Raw genomic sequence first — 22,550 nt, forward strand, 5'->3', positions numbered from 1 at the left:
AGAGAGTGTGCGCTATGGGAGGTATCGTTTATGGACATACTGTGCAGTATTTTTTATGATTTCTCTTCTCAGGACTGGTAAAGAGGTCAGGAGGGGCCCGGCGTGAGTAAATGACTTCCCTGCCTTGTCACCCACCCCAATGCATGGCTTCCCTTCACTCCGGCTGGGGAGACAATGGTCCCCGTTACAAGCACACCTAATAGATTGGGCACCTGCATAGGATCTATGTTAGGGGCTCCATTAGATCTGCCGACCACTGGAAATATGTTCTGATCAGTTTAGGGTCATGTATTAGCACGAGACTTCTACTAGAAGATGTAACGGGGTTCGCACGGTGGTGTGTAGCGCTAGGCCGCTCGTCTAGGCTCCGTATACGCCATGGTTGGCACACACTGGCTTGGTATAACACAATCTGCTTCTTTATATGGACTTGTCCGTCACACTAAATTGTAATCATTGTGGAATATTTGCCGTACTAAAGCTTTTCCATCTCACCTCACAAATACTCAATCACTGCGGTTTTCCCTTAATAGTGACCTAAAATACTAAGGTGGCTCAGGATTGGTCAACATGAATGTGTACGGCCACCTACAGAATTGGTCAAGGGTATCCGACCAGTGGCGGTCCGCCCCCGATCAGCCAATCTGACTGCCTCTGGGCGGAGCTACTTTTGGCCTCGCTATATCTGCTGGTCGGTGCAGGGTCTCGGTGCTGAACCTTCACCAATCAGATGACCTATCGTGTGGCTGGGTCATCACTCTAAAATGACTGCTGGGGTTGGAAAAACCCCTTTAAAGGGGCTGTACTACAACAAAGACATGTGTTCAATGGGGGGGTCGGACTACTGGTACTCTACTGTTTTCAGAAAATGGGGTCCCAAGTCAAGCCCTGTCAATGCAGTGGCGATTGGCCCCTTTAAGTAAGAGCCATAGGAGAGAGGGGCCAAGCAATGGTCAGTCCCTTCCCTTCTGCTAGCAGGGGGAGGCAGAACAAGGATTATACATTTATAAGGAGCCTGAGTGGCCCTGTGACATATAGCGGTATACCAGCTACACATGGCTGTTGCATCTTTGCTAATTCTTGGGCCCGAGGAAGAAGAATTCCTCTAATTATATTCCCACCAGTCGCACCTGGCCGAACGACTCGCACTACGGATCACATGTGGCTGAGGCCTACACAATTCTCACCCATTACATGTCCACAATCCATATTTGGCTGTCCTACAAGCGCACACGTCCAGCTAGATCATAACCTCTCCACTACCTGACCTATAGAGACCTGATTTTATCTCTGGTACAGCAGGATCCAAACGCTGCCAGATAAAGCCAATGTGCAGACAGGTGCCGTGGACCATAAGAGGTACATATACCAGGGTCCGGGGCATGACCGTCATCTGATATTATCAGGATTTGGATTGTTGTCACTGTCACTACCCTCAATGCTGTTTATGGTGTTACATGGTCATTTATACAGGACGGAGTCACTAAAATGCGTTGCAAAATAAATATGTCTAATGTGATAGGTCCGATGATACAACATGGATGCAGAGAGGGGCACATAGTGCGAGGCATAGTAACATATATTAGGCCCAGGGGTTAAGGTCTTAGCTGCCAACTAGCCATGCCCCCGCAATTGGACGTATTGCCAGACATGGCGCCCTGCTGGGACATGGTGACATATAGCATGATGCTGCTCTAGGATCAGGACCTTAGGAGGCATAAAGCGGGTACAGGAGAGAATTTGGGGTTTAGAGTCCAAAGACCTATACTAGCCTAGACAAGGATCCCATCTGCAGTGGCGTACACTGACTCACTGGGTTATGTCCATTTAGGTCTCATGGCCACCCAAGGAGAAAACACGATGCTGGCCGGCCATGGTTACAAAATGCAAACACTTGGTGGCAAAATATATTTTAGGAATGTTCAAGGGGTGAGGTTTGACCCTGTATCCCTCATATCACTGTAACTAGATTATTGCCAAAAAACGGGGGCGGAATTACAAAGGACAATTCTAGTTAATGCAAGAAGATGAAAAATAAATGGTGCCCTCCCCCCAATAACGTACTGGAAATAGGGTCTCACCCTTAAAGGGAGTGTGCCCCAGAACCGTGCAGATACATAGGTTAGGGTCGCCTGAATCGAATGCGGTTTACACTTGTGAATCACGGCTTCTGTTGTCGAGATATTGCCTTCTTTTTTTGCAAATGAGCTCTTTGGAGCAATGAGGGTGTTGCCACTTAAGTGTCTAGAGCAATGGTGACGCCCTCATTGATCCAAAGAGCTAATTTTGACAACAATATTTTGACAACAGAGGCAGTGATTCACAAGGGTGCTGTTTGATCCCGGTGACTATAACCTATCTATCTGCTGGGTTCTGGTGGCACCTGGTCAATCTTAGTGGGGTAAGACTGAGAGGTAAACTTGACAAATGCTACCTTGCTGGAGTCAGGGATGTGCCGCAATATGGTGACACACGCCATATTACAACATGGGACTAGTTCAAGGTCTGGGTAACTGGCTTCGTTTAACCCTTACCTCCGTGCTGTCAGTAACATGGAGATGTCATCCGCAGGTTCTCGATGTGAGGAGTGCGCTCCTGGCTTCTATGGAAATCCCTTCCAGGTTGGAGGACGGTGCCTTCCCTGCCAGTGCAACAACAACATTGACATGACAGATGTCGGGTCCTGTGACCGTCGCAGTGGACAATGCCTCAAGTGCAAGTATAATACAGAAGGACGGTTCTGCGAGCAATGTCGGGTGGGCTATTATGGCGACGCCTCAAGACGCAACTGTAAAAGTGAGCAGCAATGTTTAAGGCAAAAAAATTATAATTACTGTTGCCTGCAGGCACCACTAGGGGGAGCTCAGGAGCTTACTATATACTGTATTATTATTGCATTCAATGAATGAGCAGTCTACAGTAAGCTCCCGAGCTCCTCCTAGTGGTGGCAGCAGGTAGACAGACTTGTAACATGTACACTATGTCTGTGAAGGAGATCTGGAGCTCTGTATCAGAAAACCTCTATAAGGATATATTATATAATCCAGACTCACTTACCGTCCCTCTCATCTGTTACAGAGTGTGTCTGTAACTACCTGGGCACAGTCCGCAGCCAGTGCACCACCAGGGACGAGTGCACATGTGAAAGAACAAGCGGGCAGTGCCAGTGCCTTCCGAACGTCAAGGGTCAAAGCTGCGACCGTTGTGGCCCCAACTTTTGGAACCTGGCAAGTGGAAAGGGGTGCGTCCCCTGCAACTGTGACCCCCACAACTCGTTCAGCTTAAGTTGTAATGAGGTGAGTCACTAACACAGCGCCAAGAGGAGTAGACACAGGGGTCTTATAACCGTCCCATACAGGTCCCACGTCAGGGTGCCCCAATAATGCCATAATAGTCACACGAATATCGAGGGACGACATGATGCAAAGTTATAGGAAAAGATGCTCTAGGATTGCAATATTATGGGGAATGTCAGGAGATATGAGTGGACATTTTCAAAGGGGTTTTCCAGACTTAATAATTGATGACCTATCCTTGGGGTAGGTCCTCAACTGAAGATCAGTGGGGGTTCACTTGCGCTTCACAGGCCATGTAACGTCCAACAATCACATGGCCTGTTCACAGCCAAGCCTCATGCAAGAGAATGAGCTGAGTTGCAGTCCCAAGTACTGCCACTATGCAATGTATGGCGCTGTGTTTTGTGAGTACTGAAAAGGCTTGAACTCTATGGTCTCATCAAAGACATTGGACTCCCGCCGATCTTCAATTGATAACAGATCCTAATGATAGGTCATCAATTATTAAACCTGGAAAAAGTCTTTAAGTATCGGTCCAGGTACATAAGTATTCTGAAGCTTCCTATTGTTTTCTTATCTATATCTCCTCCTTAGTTCACTGGACGATGTCAATGCAGACCAGGATTTGGCGGCGCCAGATGTACCGAATGTCAGGAGAATTACTGGGGGAACCCAAGCGTTCAGTGCAGAGGTCTGTCTTCTGTTCCCCCCTTTTCTATTACTTTCCAATTTCTTTACATTGTAAGCTTTTTGGCCACTTTCTTCCAAAAACAGCGCCATACCTGTCCAGTGGTTGTTTGTAGTATTACAGCTCAGCAGCCTATACCAGACACTACCCATGGACATCTGTGGCGCTGAAGTGGCCATGATCTTCTAATCCCAAACAACCCCTATCTCTGACTGTTGTCCAATCTGTCTACCATATTTACTTTGACAGCTTGCGACTGCGACCGTCGAGGCATTCAGTCACCGCAATGTAACCGTGCCACCGGTCACTGCACCTGTCGTCAAGGTGTCTCAGGAGTGCGCTGTGATCAGTGCGCCCGCGGGTTTGCCGGACAGTTCCCCGACTGCCAGCCCTGTCACGAATGCTTCGGGGACTGGGATCGTATCGTCCAGGACTTAGCAACCCACAGCCGGGACTTGGTACGTAGAGCCAAGGATATCCATCTGTCTGGCGTAGCCGGATCCTACAAGAAGAACTTTAAGGAAATCGAAGAGAAACTCGCCAGGGCACGCAAAATCGTAAAGGCCCGCAACGCCACGGTGGAGTCAGTGACCAACCTGATGAAGATTATGGACGAGATACGGTCAGTAACATAATTCCTAGCTTCATTTTGTATGTGCCTGGGATATGCCAACATCACCAAATACTGGCCTAGGGAATCCAATGGTAGTCGCCCCCACACTTGTGCCACCCCAGTAGACGGAGGGACAACTGGTTCAGTTAGTTGAGGCCCATGATGTCACTAGTTTTTGAGGACACATTTTACAGTAGGTCGCGGCATGTACCGCTTCTCCTTATGGAGAGACAGATCAGGCAATGCCCCCTGGGAAAGGGATATGCAAATGAACTCACTTTCTCTTTTGCACCACCTAGTGGACACCTTCTTTTTTTCACTTAGGAATAAAATTAATGAATCGACCGAGACCCTCACACAACTGGAGGGAGAACTGACCAGCGTCCAGGACGAAAACTTTGATGCCAACCATGACCTGGCGGATCTGGAAAGAGAGGTTCGGAGCCTAAATGCGACTGCCAAGGAGAGGGAACATCAGCTGGAAGTGCTGAAGAACTCCAACTTTTTAGGTAACTTATAGAAAGCCCATGTTTCTTCCAGACACGGAAGGTGGAGGTTTAGAATTGAGCACATTAACCCCAGGAGATGTCTCTCACTCCCATGCAATCCTAATTTGCTTCTTAGGACGAGGACAGGCCCCTTGTATTCTTATTCTATTCCATATTTTGCAGCCACATATTCAGCATTCTTGTATATTGACCTGCTGATGTAGATGCTGATATTCCTAGTCCATGAATAGAATGCCCAAACTACAGTATAAACTGACACCTACAAAGACAGTGCATTAGGGAGTCAGGGAGGGTCTTTGGAAAGCAAAGTGACAACTTTGGGTTGCTATAACTAATGGGTACTAAAAATGTTGCGAGAGTGAGAGTGTCACTAAAACAACGAAATGTAATATTTTGATACAGGGGCGTATGACAGTATCCACCAGTCCTATGCGCAGTCCAGAGGGGCCGAGCAGCTCGTAAACGCCTCTGTGATCACCGTCCCCAGCCCCGTCAGCGATTCCGCCAAAACCAGGGACAAAACGGAGCAGCTCATCGCTCACAAGCGAGACGACTTCAACAGGAAGAACGCAGCAAACCGGCGGGCGCTGAATGATGTGAAAGCGAAAGCGGACACGTTAGACCTGAAGAACATCAACGAGAAGGTCCGACTCTGAATATGTAGAACATTTCTAGATATATTTTCTTTACATATGGTCGACCAGGTCATAGGGTGAAGGGGAGGTCCATAAAATGGTTCGGCCCCTTTAGCCACAAAGAAAACTGCTGCAAAAAATCTGTTTAGGTGGAATTTCCTATATAAGATGACATAGGACACTACAAGGGACTCATGATAATCTTAATATTTCATAGGTTTGTGGGGCCCCTGGGGATGTTCCCTGCACAGAGAGCCCCTGTGGGGGTGCTGGATGCCGCGACGATGAAGGCAAAAGGCACTGTGGCGGACTGAGCTGTAATGGCGCCGTGGCTACTGCTGATAATGCGCTGGATCGGGCCAAGCACGCAGAGGAGGAGCTGCAGAGGGCGCTAGGAGAGGTCGACGTCCTGTTCCGAAAGGTATAAAACAGCAAACATCACACGGTGTAGAACAACGTAATGTACTGTACATGTCCAGGAAGAACAACAGAGGAACAGCATAATGTAAAGCTAGCAGTAAAGATGCTGCAGAGCTGCTATTTTGTAGTGAATATAAGTATTTACAACGCACCAAAAGCTATTTTTTTTATACCTTTATGCACAATGCAGGTGGCAGAGGCGAAGGCGAATGCAGACCGAGCTAAACAGAGGGCGCAGGCGACACTGGAGAGAGCCAGTGAGACCAAGGGAAGGGTAGAGCAATCCAATAAAGAACTGCAGCAGCTCATCCAGCAGATCAAAGACTTCCTGAATCGTAAGTGACACATCAGAGGCTTAAGTTTATGGTCTAGTGTTTTTGGACAACCTGACGATGAAGGTTCTGACCCCGGCCCCCAGGTCGCTCAGCCTTCACCTATACTATGGGGGTTGGCAGATTATAGTAAAGACATCCCCCAGGTAACTAGTGGTGAAAAAGGGAGAAGAGGGAGGAGGCGTAGGAACGCAATCAAATGACCCAGAATCAGAACCAACTCAGAACCCCTAGGGCTCCCATCTAAAACCCCCTGAAGCAAGTAAGGTCAAATAGACAACCCCTTTAACTGGTTATCAAGCACAGCGCCTTACACTGTATAGTGGCTGAGTTTGGTATTGCAGCTCATCCCCATTCATTTGAAGGTGCAGATTGATCATGCAATCAATGACCTGAATAGAGAAAGTAGAGATAGCCCATTGTCTGATTGACCGGGGCCGTGACCTAATAGGACAACCTTCCTAATGATAAGTCATCAATATCATAGTCCTGAAAATCCCTTTAACATGCTCTGTTTTTTATTGCCAGAGGAAGGAGCAGACCCAGACAGCATAGAGACATTGGCAAGCCGGGTCCTTGACCTGTCCATTCCTGCGACTCCACAACAGATACAACGTCTCGCAGAAGAGATCAAAGACCGAGTGAGCGCCCTTTCCAACGTGGACACCATCTTGGACCACACGGCTGCCGATGTCCGCAGAGCTGAGCAACTGCTGAATGAGGCCAAGAGAGCAAAGTAAGCTTCATGTCTTCTGCTATGTATCATTAGGAGGGGCCAAAGAGAGGAGGAAGCAGGGACTATGCATGTCTATGAAGCCCGAGGGACTCTGTGACAAAATGATAGCTGATGACACTTAGCTACTCTCATGATCAGACTACAAAAGATGGAAAAGATTGGGATGACAAGTCAGAACAGACCAAAAAGAATTTTCTGAAAATCTATACTGCAGCATCACACAATAATAGCATCTGCCTGCAGGTGCCACTAGAGGGAGCTCACTACAGAAAGATTAACACAAACCCATCGTGATCAATAACCGTATTAATCCCATATCCATTCCATTCAGTTCCTAGTGGTGTTTCTAGGCGCTGACCACCTGGATGAAGCTTTTATATAGATGGCCAAACTTTTAGTGGAAAATATCACTTTAGTGGAATCGCCCTTTAAGTATAGCACTCCATTTTATTTAATTTTTTTCAGGAACCGTGCTGATAACGTAAAGAACGCAGCAGAATCTGTAAAGAAAGCTTTGGAAGATGCCAAAAGAGCCCAGAATGCAGCAGAGGGCGCCATCCAAAGTGCCAATGAGGACATATTAGACACGGAGACTAAGCTAACAGCGGTAAGACTAGGACCTGTGACCGAGGAATGCTGCTAAAGGTGGTGGGTTAGAAGGAAATCAGCGCACATATTAATATATAACCTAATACACCCAAAGGATATGTGCAACCGTTATTATTTCTGCAAAATATCATATAGTCTCCTACCGTATTGTGTATACAGCTCCTGTGCAGGCCTATGTGTCTGTATGGTAACAGACTACAAACTCTGCGTAGTCTGATCCTGCAGTCATGTGTTACTTCGCCTCCTCTGTTCCTTACTCTACTACCTGTAGGTTATTAGGGCGTTAGGCGATACCCACACAACCGCGTGCGTGTCACTGGGCCGCGATTGAACAGCACTGATGGTACACGGATGTCATCTGTTTGCTGCTTGTGCTTCCGCGAGCCCATACAGTGACAACGGCCCACGAATAGGACCTGTCCTGAACTTTGCTCAAGGCCCCATATACCGGACTATGAAAATACACATAGAAACGAATGGGTTAGCATGCCAGCTGTGAAAAACACGGCTAGCGCACTGACTACGCAGACGGTCGTCTACATGTCACCTTGTCGTCATCTCCATATTTTTACACCACAGATCCAGTCAGAAACGTCTAACGCCGAGGTTCGCCTGAATGATGCCATGGATCGAGTCGGCCACCTGGATAAACAAATCGATGCGCTCAAAGTAAAGCGAGCTGGGAATAGCCTGGCCGCAACGCGAGCAGAGGAATCAGCCAGCGCAGCCCTGGATAAAGCCAATGACGCAAAGAAGGTACGGAGGAAACTATTACGGTGACAAGGGTGGTGTCATGAAGAAAGTCCCTGTATATATAATCTGTTAGAGTACGGCCATCATCAAAGGGGTTCACTGCATCGTAACCTCACTCCATGACTAGGTGATGGTGAAACCCACACCTTCTCTATATTACAAGGACAGATCATCTGAATACACCGCATAACTGCTGATAAGACAACAAGGGATACTTACCTTTATACGGTGTACCGTATATACCTTAGCAGCCATTATGTTTTGTGCCAACGCATCTGAAACAGAAAACTAATCATCTCTGCCGCCTTAAAGGGGTCTTCCAAGCTAAATAATTGATAACCTATTCTTAGGAATGGTTTTAAAGATCCGATACCCAGGCCCTGTGTTTGTAGAGGACGAGCACTGCAGCCTCTTCAGCTCTTACCATACAATTGCACTGTGGCTGTCCACGGCTCAGCCAATTCACTTGAATGGGTCTGAGCTGCGAACAGACCATGCGATCAATGAACGTGACGTCACATGCCCTGTGAAGCAGAAGATGATAGTTGTCAGATGCCCACATTTCTTCAATGAATGACCTACCCTAACCTAAATAATCGCTTCTTCTAAGGTGCTGGACGGACAGCTCGGAGATCGATACAAAACTGTTCAGAACTTTGTAGAACACAAGGCGAAAAACATAAAGGACGCGAAGAATAAAGCAGATCAGCTACGGGATGAAGCCAAGCACCTCCTGGAGAACGCACAGAATAAGCTGAAGAGGCTTCAAGGTAAAGGGGGTCATACCTGCACCTACCTCTAGAGGTCGCTAAATAGCACAAGCCTACTTACTATCAGTTGCCCAGGCACGGTGCTGATCAGTGACAGTGCACCTTTAAGTCTGACCTTAGTGCATTTTATTGCATAGCATTATATAGTCACGGCTAATATTACTCTTACCGATTACAGAATTGGAGACGGCATACGAGAAGAATGAGGTCATCCTCCAAGAAAAAGCAAAGCAGCTAGACGGCCTAGAAGACAAGATGAAGACAATCCTTGAAGCCATAAACCATCAGATCCAGATATACAACACCTGTCAATAAAGGAACTCCGACATGAAGGACCAAACACCGAGACACAGTTCTACTAAGTGAAGCACCATGTTACTTAAAGGGGTATTAAACGAATATCCTCTGCTTAAAGGGATTACAAAAACATGGCGGCTTTATTCCAAAACCAGAGACACAACTGTCCTTGCTTGTGCGTGGCATTGCAGTTACTTCTATGGGCTGAGCTGCAATACCTGACACAACCTATAAGACAGGTGTGGCGCTATTTTGTAATGTGTGAGCACCTTGTCCTGATCTAGTATTATTTTAATACCTCTTTAATTCATCATCCCGTGTGCCGTCTGGAGTTGTCACAGTTATTCCACTTATCACAACACAAGACTTTCTGATGTTCAGCGCTGCATGGTCAACTTATAATAAAACTGACCTGAGTGTCTCTGTTACTTGCAAACTGCATTGGAGTTTCGTCATTGTGAAGCCTTTGTGTCTCCATGCCTATAAAATTGAAAATAATGCAATTTTATAAGAAATTATAATCATACATTTCCAATCGTTTTGTGTCTACAGCTCCTCTGCAGACAATGCATGTCCATGGTCACAGACAACAAACAAACCCTGTGTAGTCTGATCCTATGGTTACTGTTAGAAATTTAAAGGTGATGGCAGGAGGGCATGCCATTGGACAGTGAGTGGAGAGTAGCTACAAAGACCAGCTCTTGACCTGTCCTGTCTTTTGTTTTCCTTGTGGTGGCGCTATAGGGAAATTGAACAGTCACTGCAAGGAAACACTACAGATTATTACTGATCCTGGGGCTACCACTAGGGGGCACTTTGTGATCTGATTATCGTCAAGACTGCTCATGTGTGCCTGGACTATTGCCGAATATTTAGGAAAATTCAGGACTCTACTGGGGACCCTTCATTCCTCCTGGGTGGAGAAGTGTAAGTGCGGGGCACAGCATGTTAGATGGTTTATTGGTGCCAAGGCTTCAGCATATCCTCTATTGGGGGGCTTTTTTTTTTTTGGAGGCTGATTTTGAGGCGGATTCGGCCTCCAAATCAACACCAAGAAACTCTGTGTGCACCGACCCCAACACATTTACATCGGCTTCATTCTGATAAATTCTGAACCAAAATAGAACAGTTTTGTTTTTTTCAAATGATGGTCCGAAAAAATAACAAGGTGTTAACAAATGCAGAAAACACAATGGATTCATGTGGCGTCCACGTCCCGAAAAAATAGTGTGAATAAGGGCAGGGATGGGATACAGCTCGTTCTGCTGAATTAGATATAAATACAGCGGGTTTGTAGAACTGAGAACAAGACGCGCCCCAACCTGGTGCCGAACCCTGGCGAACCCATTGACGCCACTGCAGCAGACTTCCTGTCCCGGGACGCTCACATCCTAAAAGTGGTCCAGGCCCCTTGTAGGCCACAAGCCTGGTCTGGAAGAAGAGGAAGCAGCTGTGCGTGTTGGGGAATCAGCGGCAGCAGAGGATCATTTATTTATTTATTTATTTAACATTAAGGGGAAAAAATTTATATAATGGGGGCATCAGGGGACAATGGGGGGAATAATACCAGGGGGCACTGGAGGGAATATCTATCTAAGGGAGGGCATTAGTGAACATAGGGGGCAATATAGTGGGCATCAGCGGACATTAGAGAGGGCACTGGGGGGAATATTGAGATAAGGGGGCATCAGGGGACATTGGGGGTAATATATCAGGGGATACGAGAAAGGGCACTGGACGGAATATCAATACAAGGGGGCATCGGTGGACATTTGGGAAATAATATATTGGGCCTCAGGGGACATTAGCGAGGGCATGGGGGGAATATTTATATAAGGGGGGGGCATCAGGGGACACTGGAGTAATAATAATATCAGGGGACATTAGAGAGGGCACGGGGGGGGGGGGGGGTATCAATATAAGTGGTGGGGCATTAGGAAATAGTAATATTAAGTCATGTAATATACATATATATATCTGGGGAACATTAACATGGAGGGCAGAGGACACTCCGGGGGGACAGGAGGCGCCATAGGAGGACGTCACTAACAGAGGACATGGCATTGGGGTAGAAGAATACTTGCAAACTCTCCAAGATTGTCCACAAAGTAATAGGGTGACCGGCCCTCCCGAATGAGGCGTCTGCGGCACATGGGGGTATATTATATTATATGTGCATTGGGCGCTTTGTGTTGCAGTCCTGTCACATAACATAGGGGGCACTGGTGCATTATGTGTATAGGGTAACCGCTTCCTTGAAGGTGAGGGTGACTTACTTCCTTTTTTTTAAGGAGGGGGGGGGGGTATCTCAAAGTTTCCGAAAACAGTGGTCACACATGATATGCAGGGACACCCCTTTAAGTGACATGACTGGAATACTCCTTAAAGAGTATATAGTGTATAAGGTATCACCTGGTGAGTGTATACAGACCGTCCATACCCCATAGAACATGGCTTACAGCTCACAGAGCATTGCTTAGGCTGGACGCCATTGTAACAAACCCTCAGCTGTGACAAGCCTCAGGCCTACACAGGTTTCAGCCTTTAGAATAGAACAAGAAAATCCCTGAGGCAGGTGAGGATCTGAGAGACACCACAAGACAGTGGCAGGACTCTGTATTACACCTCCGGCCCTTCCTCCTCCTCCTCCTCACCCTCTCCAAGGAGCCTTCAGACAGGAGCCAATTGCGCAGTCACGTGACCGGCAACCAGCCGCTCGAGCGGTGACGTCACCGGGCTCCTTCTGGAGGCAAGGCCTTGGGATCACGTGCCGCGGCACCCGAAGCCTCCGCCCCCCTCCTTCCCCCTGCTCCGCGTCACATGACCCCAGGAGAGCCCCGGTCACGTGCTAGGACTGTGTTCGGCTTCAGGAAGTGCGGGCGGCGGGGGCTGCGGATGGTTGCCAGGCTCTGGAGGAGGAGGAGGGGGCGCTGCACGGCAACAAGCGGCCCGGACACGGCCTATGGTGCCACAGCAAGCCGGCCTGGGGGAGCGACTACAGGGGCTGGCGGCACGGACTGACCTCGTCACTGGGAGAGGCCTCCTGCGGCCTTACTGCCGCTCAGCTGTGGTGACTGGAGGAAGCTCAGGGTGAGTCAGCGCCGGGGAAACGGCAGAAGTACCGGCATGTGAGGAGCGGGGGGCGGCGACTACTGGGGAGGCCGAGAGCGAACAGGTGGCCGATAGACTGTTTGGGTATATAGCGCGCTGGGTGTATAGTGTATTGTACCGTATATAATGTAGTACATAGTACAGTGTATACAACTCTATGGGATAAGTATATACAGTGTGTGGTGTAATATACAATATTATAGTGTGTTATTATACAGGATATGTAATGTATGTACACAGTGACTGTACCAGCAGAATAGTGAGCGCAGCTCTGGAGTATAATACAGGATAAGTAATGTAATGTATGTACACAGTGACAGCACCAGCAGAATAGTGAGCGCAGCTCTGGAGTATAATACAGGATAAGTAATGTATGTATGTACACAGTGACTACACCAGCAGAATAGTGAGCGCAGCTCTGGAGTATAATACAGGATAAGTAATGTAATGTATGTACACAGTGACTGTACCAGCAGAATAGTGAGCGCAGCTCTGGAGTATAATACAGGATAAGTAATGTAATGTATGTACACAGTGACTGTACCAGCAGAATAGCGAGCGCAGCTCTGGAGTATAATACAGGATAAGTAATGTAATGTATGTACACAGTGACTGCACCAGCAGAATAGTGAGCGCAGCTCTGGAGTATAATTCAGGATAAGTAATGTAATGTATGTACACAGTGACTGTACCAGCAGAATAGTGAGCGCAGCTCTGGAGTATAATACAGGATAAGTAATGTAATGTATGTACACAGTGACTGTACCAGCAGAATAGTGAGCGCAGCTCTGGAGTATAATACAGGATAAGTAATGTAATGTATGTACACAGTGACTGTACCAGCAGAATATATGCACTGGAAAAAATCGGTGGTACCGCACACTATTTTTGTCTTATGTGGTGCTAACAAAAAAAGGTCCTTCGACCCCTTAGTATCAGTAAGGAATAAATTTGTTGCACACGCTATTTGGATTCGTGAAAAGAATAGTGTTTTATTTATACAAAAATTAACGCCATTGACACATTGCAAAAGAATGCTGATGTAATGTCTTGACATTACTCCTGTCCTCCTGCTACGCTAGCTCCATCATACTAGATCGCACCCACCCCGTGCTTTTGCCTGAAATTCTACCTCTACACCATATAGATAATTTCTGAGGAAGGTCTAAGGACCGAAACGTCAAATAAGATTGCGGATCTAGTTCATTATCAGCATTCTTTTGCAATGTGTCAATGGCGTTAACAATTTTTGGATAAATAAAACACTATTCTTTTCACGAATCCAAATAGTGTGTGCAACAAATTTATTCCTTACTGTACCAGCAGAATAGTGAGTGCAGCTCTGGAGTATAATACAGTATGTACACAGTCAGTATCAGCCAATTAGGAAGGAGACCAGTTTGAGTTGTAGAGTAGTAGTCTGTGTTCACACGTCATCATTGCTCTTGCCCTTCATAGGTTTTGGGCAGCGGCCTTAAAGGGGCTCTATCCTTGGGAAAAGTCATTTTTAATTAAGCACATCCTTGCATAGCCCTTAGGATATTCCACACCTATCTTTTGTATGTAAATTTCCTCAGTAGTTTCTGAATGAGCCCCTTTTTATCCATCTGCTAATGAGCTTCCAGCCAGCACAGAACGTTCCCAGCAGCCTCCTCTTTGCTATTCTCTCCTATCTGTGTGTGGGAGCAGGAAGTCATCAGCAGCAGCCTGTGCTGCTCATTGAAAAATCACTAAGGCAATTTACATACAAAAGGTAGGTGTGGAATAGCCCTTCTAAAGGCCATGCAAGGATGTGCTTATCTAAAAATGACTTTTGCCAATGATAGAGCCCCTTTAAATGACAGTTGGAGACCCAGATGGAGTCGTCTAGGACTTTTCGTCTGTTCAAGGCCATTGCTCTCATCCTATGATGGATGAGAGCAATGGACTATAACAGGGGTAGGCAACCTTCAGCACTCCAGCTGCTGTGAAACTACAACTCCCAGCATGCATACTGGCTCTGCTGTTCTTGGAACTCCCATGGAAGTGAATGGAGCATGCTGGGAGTTGTAGTTTCACAGCAGCTGGAGAGCCGAAGGTTGCTGACCCTGGACTATAATGATATGTGATCACAGCCTAACTTGGTTACTGTACTTTTTTACTTTTGCTGATCATGTTGTCTGCAATCTGTGAAACTACAACTTGCAGCAAGGCCTGACTGCTGGAAGTATAAAGTAGGAGACCCCTGAATTACAGAAACAATTAAAGAACAGATTGTTCTATCAGTGTTCTGCCTGGGCGAGAGCATTATATAATCATATGTGAGCACTATTACACAGTTTATATTTAGAATAAGTGTATATAAAACACTGAGTCACCTTATGACTACATTAGTGTAAGATCACATCTGCATCAACTCCTCCTTCACAGAGTATGTTCCAAATTACATGCAGGACTTTGTTAAATAAAAAGCACCATAAGATATTCAATGGATCCCATTATAGTGAGTATGGCCTGATGTCCTGATATTAGATGGAAGAGGAAGAAAAAATGCTACTGAGCCTTATCTTGTAGTTGATTATACTCCAGAGCTGCGCTCACTATTCTGCTGGTACAGTCACTGTGTACATACATTACATTACTTATCCTGTATTATACTGCAGAGCTGTGCTCACTATTCTGCTGCTACAGTCACTGTGTACATACATTACATTACTTATCCTGTATTATACTCCAGAGCTGCGCTCACTATTCTGCTGCTACAGTCACTGTGTACATACATTACATTACTTATCCTGTATTATACCCCAGAGCTGCGCTCACTATTCTGCTGCTACAGTCACTGTGTACATACATTACTTATCCTGTATTATACCCCAGAGCTGCGCTCACTATTCTGCTGGTGCAGTCACTGTGTACATACATTACTTACTTATCCTGTATTATACCCCAGAGCTGCGCTCACTATTCTGCTGGTGCAGTCACTGTGTACATACATTACTTACTTATCCTGTATTATACTCCAGAGCTGCGCTCACTATTCTGCTGGTGCAGTCACTGTGTACATACATTACATTACTTATCCTGTATTATACTCCAGAGCTGCGCTCACTAAGGGGAATAGTTAGTAGTTGGTTTCTCTGACACTGGATTATAGCGCAGGATAAATGGTGAGGGGTGAGCGCAGCTCTGAAGTTCTGTGTTCAGTAATAGCAGAGACCTTCTTCTCCGTTCCTTTTTATAGTAATCTTCTTCAGTGTCACACTTGCTGTTTTCTTGGCGCGGCGCTGGCTTTGAGGAGTTTCCTAGACAAGTCTCAGTAAGGGAACACAAGTTTAGTTAAAGCTTCTCTAATCATAAGCAAGTTGAAGTTTAGAGGAGAGAACAATCCTTCCTTACATCCCCTGTAAATCTTCTGTGTATTTGTTTTCTTGCTGTGGGACTCAGTCGACTACATTTTTTTACACAGGACTATCCGTAGACTTCCCGTCATCCTACAGGACTGCGACTACATGGTAATTTATGGTCAGACATAGCAGATCTTTTGCCCCTGTTTCTCCTTTTGCCCTGGTCTCTGTCAGGTGCATCAGTTGTGCAGTTTTACAGCATTTCAGGTCACCGCACGTCATCATGAAGCAAATCTGCAGAGTCCCCCTTAAAGGGAATGACTCCAAGTATCCACTAGGTGTTTCCTAAGCCAGTGTCCTAATCCTGAGCCTCCTGTTTCATGACAGGGACGTATGGACAATATAGATTTACTCTTCTATGGCTGACAACCACCATGAGTACCCGCTCTCTGCCACTAGTGGTTGTCACCTCCTGTAGTCCGGCATCTCATATTCCCTTACAACGTGCTCTCCTCCTGCAGACAAAGACCATGTAATCTCGAATAACCGGCTGAGCAGACGCCTTCTCGGTGTCACCGCCGCTCCTCGGGCTGGATGTCACTCGCTTTGTGCAGCCGGCCTATTATGTGGCTGTAATTGAATTCTCTCTGAGCGCACAGACAGCAGGCCGAGGCTTTCAGCTGAGTCCTCCTTCCTTATTTCAGAGCACAGATGGTGCCCGGGTAATCCTGCCCGCATCTGTGCCTGGCGCGATTAGAGGCCAAATTAATACGGATGGCTCCGCGCACCGGGCTCCGTCGCTTCCTTGCTGGAGGTGAACGGCATCCATCAGCCGGCCCAGGTGCCCTGCTGACCGTGGGGTGCGTCACTTGTATTTGTAGTGTCCGTGCACGTTAGATTTCTGGGTGTGTAAACTTTTTTAACCAGTGTTTAATCTTCCTGTGCATGTAGAATAAAATGAGAACTCCTCCTATGTGTGTATGCAGCTCCTCTGCAGACCTATGTGTGTAGACTATGTATATACCATGTATAGCGTGATGTTGTACTTTCTTCCACCCTTAGCGGCCATGCTAGTTTAAAGGGATTTGACCATAAAAATCTAATTTTTTTGTCGATCACACGTAGCCTTAAGACTATTCTTCTCCTACCTTTAGATGTCTTCTACGCGCCGCCATTTGGTAAAAATCCTGGTTTTTGTTGGTATGTAAATGAGTTCTTTCGCAGCACTGGGGGCGGTGCCGTGTTCTCAAACTGCATCCCCAGTGCTGCGAGAGAACTTTCCAGCGCCGCCTCCATCTTCTGGAACGGGTCTTCCTCGCGTCGTCTTCCAGTGGTGGCTTCAAACTTCTAGGCCTCAGCCCTGGTGCAGAGCCGACTGCGCATGCCCGCAGCCATAAGAAAAATGGCCGCTTACACCGTAAGTAAGCGGCCATTTTCTTGTGGCCTATGGTGTGATCGACAAAAAATTCGATTTTAATGGTAGAATCCCTGACTTAAATATTGGCATTGGTATTCCCAAATTAAAGTGAGTAGGATATACCGTGACCTATGGGACCCCACCCCGATACTGAAATAAAGGGACTATAGCACTAGTATAGCACTGTATCCTCTTTACTGTTTTTTTTACCTTGTAGCAGAAGTCTACCAGTCTGCATGTTTTAGGTGGTCTCAGACCCTATTTTTAGGATAGGTCATCAGTATGTGATTGGTGGGGAGCGAGACGCCCACGATCAGCCGAATGATGAGGCCCATGGTGTTCAGGTGAGCGCTGCGGCCTCTTTATTGAATACTAAGCACAGCGCCATGTATAGTAGTGGTTGTGTTAGGTATTGCATCTCAGTCCCATTAACTTGAATGGGACTGAGCTGCTACTGTACCTTCTGACTAATGGACCATTTAGATGTAATGACATCGGCACGAGGAAGACGCCGTGGTCTTTTGAACAGATGATCGGTGGTCGGTCAGGGGTCTTTGAATCCGCCAATCACATATTGATCCAAGTCCCGTAACATCCCATATAAATGACATTTCCGCTGCCGAATTCTTACCCTGCTCTTTCTTCTTTCAGACTATTTCTTCCTTGACGGAGAGTTTAGCCACAGAGAGTCGCCAAGATAGCTGGCCCAGGTAGAAAACGTCGAACCCCTGACCCAAACACCATTACAGACCCCGGGGGCCCCTTCGTTTCCACCAAGCGGCAGAAGATGTCCCATCCTGCCGAGGGCACGGGGCAGAGGAGGGTGACTCGAGGAACCGAAGATGCCATCAATAAGAAGAAGCAGAAAGATCGAGTCAACCAGGAAAGCAAAGAAGGCAAGATGGTGTCTGGCGGTGAGCCAAAGAAAGGTCAGTGGTGGCGTGGTTTACTTCCAGTGGGCGATGTCTGGTACCTCAGTGGTTTTTGGGGGATGTTTCCTCAATATAGGACATGCACCAAGTTCATGAATGTGTCTGCTGACAGCTGTTCTAGGGGCGCCAATTGGGAGCCTTACCCCTATAACTTTGGCAACTGAGCCAGTGCAAAGTGTCCTGACCACTCCTCTGGACCTAATGTGACCATCAGAGTAAGGAAGGGGGGTGTAAACCAATCCAGACTCCTTTCTAGGAGCTTATCTTACTTGCACACAAAGGCTGAGCTCAAAGGGTTTGTCCAAACGATGAAAATGATTGTCGTGGCTTCTTCTTTAATCACCAAGCACAGCGCCGTTCATCATCTAGTGGCCATGCTTGGTATTGCAGCTTAGCCCCAGTCATCTAAAAGGTACTGGGCTGCATGATCATGTGACCAATAGACGTGATGTCACTGGCCTGAGAAATGGACATGGAGCTCAATGTCATAGTCTCCGAAAACAACTTTAAATATTCGAAGTCCTTTTTCTCCCAGGAAAAAAAAATACAATTGTGCTGGAATAATTTTATGGGCAGCTAGTAAGATATTCTATGAACTGTAGGTGGTGAAAGGTCCTCTGTAAGAAGACATTTTGTTGTCAGCTGCCAGAGGGAGAAGGAGACTGATTCTGTCCAGAGCCTACCCCAGCATAGACAACAGACACACATGGGAACAAAAATGTTTGTTTTTGTTTTTTTAATTGAAACAATGCAAATGAATATAAGGGTCTATTCACACGGTGGGAACCTTGTGAGCTCTGCGCACAGCTAGCCAAAATGGGATGCCGATGCAGCGACTCCCATTGAAATGAGTGTCAATGAATTCAGTGTCGAAGGTGGTAACTTACAGGGCTTGTCCAGGGACTATTCATTTACTCAGTTATCCCAAGCTGCGGGTTCTGGTCACATTGTGACCCCCGTGGTCATGTGATCTGAAGTGGCCTTTAGCCTCCGGGGTCGCTCTGTCTCCTGGTTACTCCGCCAGGTGGAGGAGAGGGAAGCTGAAGGCAGTGTCAGATCACGTGACCTGTGGTCGAGAAGCAGCCGGAAACCCCCGTGTCCACTGGCTGCAATAACCAATAATAGGTAAGAAAATGACCAGAAGAATAAGATGAGTCTGCTCCTGTCCATGCTGGGGATTATGGTGCTCTGAGCTCATCTTACCTTGGGTGTGATAATGATAACAGATGGCCGGCGTCTCCGATTAGCCTGGGAATTACCTGCGGCAATGCGCTGTCACCCACATGTCATTACCTGCTCTCTACCCCACATAGACCCAAGTGTTTAGTTTGAAGCAAATGAGAAAGCAATAGAAATATATATAATTTCCTAATAAATATTATAAAATCCAGAAAATTGTAAGGAAGTAATAAGCTGCTGAGTAGTGAGGTGATAATGCAGAAGAACAAAACTGATGGCTGATTCTACTAGTGAGAGTAGGAAGTGTTGTGTCCGGCCCTGAGATATAGGATATGGCTGTCATATAAAGCTGTAATATGTACAATATGTGTAGTCACATTCATGTGTAGTGTACATATATTACATTACTTATCCTGTATTATACTCCAGAGCTGCGCTCACTATTCTGCTGGTACAGTCACTGTGTACATACATTACATTGCTTATCCTGTATTATACTCCAGAGCTGCGCTCACTATTCTGCTGGTACAGTCACTGTGTACATACATACATTACTTATCCTGTATTATACTCCAGAGCTGCGCTCACTATTCTGCTGGTACAGTCACTGTGTACATACATTACATTACTTATCCTGTATTATACTCCAGAGCTGCGCTCACTATTCTGCTGGTACAGTCACTGTGTACATACATTACATTACTTATCCTGTATTATACTCCAGAGCTTCGCTCACTATTCTGCTGGTGCAGTCACTGTGTACATACATTACATTACTTATCCTGTATTATACTCCAGAGCTGCACTCACTATTCTGCTGGTACAGTCACTGTGTACATACATTACATTACTTATCCTGTATTATACCCCAGAGCTGCACTCACTATTCTGCTGGTACAGTCACTGTGTACATACATTACATTACTTATCCTGTATTATACCCCAGAGCTGCACTCACTATTCTGCTGGTACAGTCACTGTGTACATACATTACATTACTTATCCTGTATTATACTCCAGAGCTGCACTCACTATTCTGCTGGTGCAGTCACTGTGTCACATTACATTACTTATCCTGTATTATACTCCAGAGCTGCGCTCACTATTCTGCTGGTACAGTCACTGTGTACATACATTACATTACTTATCCTGTATTATACCCCAGAGCTGCACTCACTATTCTGCTGGTGCAGTCACTGTGTACATACATTACATTATTTACCTTTAATTACTGCTCTTCGTGTTGTATGGGAGTTGACCTCTTTGGGAACAAGGTGCTGCCATGGCAGTGAGTTTCCTCCGCACACTTGCACGTGTCTTGAGGTTGTCTCTAAGGAGCGCTGTATAAATGATATTGCAGTAACACATGAGCAGAGTCTCTGTATATAAGTACAAGGACATGAACTGATACCAGGCAAGTGGACCATGTACCTGAATGAAGATCCACATTCCGGCCAGGTTCTGTCTCCTCTGCTAGTGAGGTAACATCCGGCTTACTACAACTTTAATATTGTTCTAGGATTAGAGAAGTTGGCTGAGCTCTGACATGTGGCCTCTCTATTATAGGAGACGCTGCGGTTGGGTGCAATAAAACTCTAATTTTACACCATTTAGTTGGGGACTTCTCGCAGTGTACCCAATTCAGCCATCACAGTAATGGGTTTCCCTATTTTCGCTGTCGCCCTGTTTTGTATGTGAGTGTTATGTTTAGTATCTGGGCTATAGCCGGGGGTTTTCAAGTGGTTATTTGGGGTGTAAATAATGTAAGGATAACATCAACTTGCCTGAGACAGGGAGGTAGTACTATCTGTGCACATACTGTTGTAGCATTATGTCTGCACTATTTGGAATGGTATAGAGGCAGCACTTTCTGGACATAGATCCTTCATAGGGAGAGACTTGGAGGCAGTCCTATCTGTTCCTACATAATCTACAGGAAAGGACATGAAGGCAGTACTATCTGTACCTATATGATTTCCAGCGAGTATAATGAAGGCAGTGCTATCTAGGCCTACATCCTTTATGTGGAAAGACTAGGAGGCAGTACTATCTGTATCTATGACATTCAGGCAGTACTATCTGTATCTACGACATGCAGGCAGTCCTATCTGTATCTACTACATACAGGCAGTACTATCTGTATCTATGACATGCAGGCAGTACTATCTGTATCTATGACATGCAGGCAGTACTATCTGTATCTACGACATGCAGGCAGTACTATCTGTATCTACGACATGCAGGCAGTCCTATCTGTATCTACTACATACAGGCAGTACTATCTGTATCTATGACATGCAGGCAGTACTATCTGTATCTATGACATGCAGGCAGTACTATCTGTATCTACGACATGCAGGCAGTACTATCTGTATCTACGACATGCAGGCAGTACTATCTGTATCTACGACATGCAGGCAGTACTATCTGTATCTACGACATGCAGGCAGTACTATCTGTATCTACGACATGCAGGCAGTACTATCTGTATCTACGACATGCAGGCAGTACTATCTGTATCTACGACATGCAGGCAGTACTATCTGTATCTACGACATGCAGGCAGTACTATCTGTATCTACGACATGCAGGCAGTACTATCTGTATCTACGACATGCAGGCAGTACTATCTGTATCTATGACATGCAGGCAGTACTATCTGTGCTCCTAGGAGGTAATAGTTACACATTGTGCAGTATTTTGGCTCGGTCTCTTGCCCTTTCTTGCTATTCTTATATACTCAGCTGGTTTTGCACTTTGTGATGTTTTCTTTCTCTTTTCAGACGTGATGATCGACTGGAAGCAGAATTCAGGGGAAGTGATTGTAAAACTGAATCCAGGGCCGGGAGCCATAAATGTGGAAGAGGTGAAGGCGGAATTCACCGATACGGACTGCGTCATCAATTTCCCAGGTACCTATAGAAGTA

General features: G+C 46.3%; 2 protein-coding genes across 6 annotated transcripts in view; both read left to right on the forward strand.

The window, feature by feature from the left end:
- Positions 1-10,097, forward strand: part of LOC142218208 (laminin subunit beta-2-like) — a 44,773-nt gene extending 34,676 nt beyond the window's left edge. Inside the window, exons 22-36 of one of the 3 annotated variants that reach the window (XM_075286752.1) lie at positions 73-102; positions 1,300-1,359; positions 2,572-2,796; positions 3,079-3,296; positions 3,891-3,987; positions 4,234-4,606; positions 4,922-5,106; positions 5,509-5,750; positions 5,959-6,162; positions 6,352-6,496; positions 7,022-7,229; positions 7,695-7,836; positions 8,418-8,594; positions 9,202-9,361; positions 9,540-10,097. In XM_075286752.1, the coding sequence (XP_075142853.1) occupies positions 73-102; positions 1,300-1,359; positions 2,572-2,796; positions 3,079-3,296; positions 3,891-3,987; positions 4,234-4,606; positions 4,922-5,106; positions 5,509-5,750; positions 5,959-6,162; positions 6,352-6,496; positions 7,022-7,229; positions 7,695-7,836; positions 8,418-8,594; positions 9,202-9,361; positions 9,540-9,676 (2,603 nt within the window). In that variant the 3' untranslated portion in view covers positions 9,677-10,097. The remainder of the gene's footprint in view (positions 1-72; positions 103-1,299; positions 1,360-2,571; positions 2,797-3,078; positions 3,297-3,890; positions 3,988-4,233; positions 4,607-4,921; positions 5,107-5,508; positions 5,751-5,958; positions 6,163-6,351; positions 6,497-7,021; positions 7,230-7,694; positions 7,837-8,417; positions 8,595-9,201; positions 9,362-9,539) is intronic. The other 2 variants (XM_075286753.1, XM_075286754.1) reach the window with 2 other exon arrangements.
- Positions 10,098-12,501: 2,404 nt separating this feature from the next.
- Positions 12,502-22,550, forward strand: part of USP19 (ubiquitin specific peptidase 19) — a 34,291-nt gene continuing 24,242 nt past the window's right edge. For 2 of the 3 annotated variants that reach the window (XM_075286522.1, XM_075286523.1), the window contains exons 1-3: positions 12,502-12,748; positions 18,164-18,441; positions 22,407-22,535. In XM_075286522.1, the coding sequence (XP_075142623.1) occupies positions 18,300-18,441; positions 22,407-22,535 (271 nt within the window). In that variant the 5' untranslated portion in view covers positions 12,502-12,748; positions 18,164-18,299. The remainder of the gene's footprint in view (positions 12,749-18,163; positions 18,442-22,406; positions 22,536-22,550) is intronic. The other variant, XM_075286524.1, reaches the window with a different exon arrangement.

Source organism: Leptodactylus fuscus, chromosome 9 (assembly GCF_031893055.1).
Source record: "Leptodactylus fuscus isolate aLepFus1 chromosome 9, aLepFus1.hap2, whole genome shotgun sequence".
NCBI lineage: Eukaryota > Metazoa > Chordata > Amphibia > Anura > Leptodactylidae > Leptodactylus > Leptodactylus fuscus.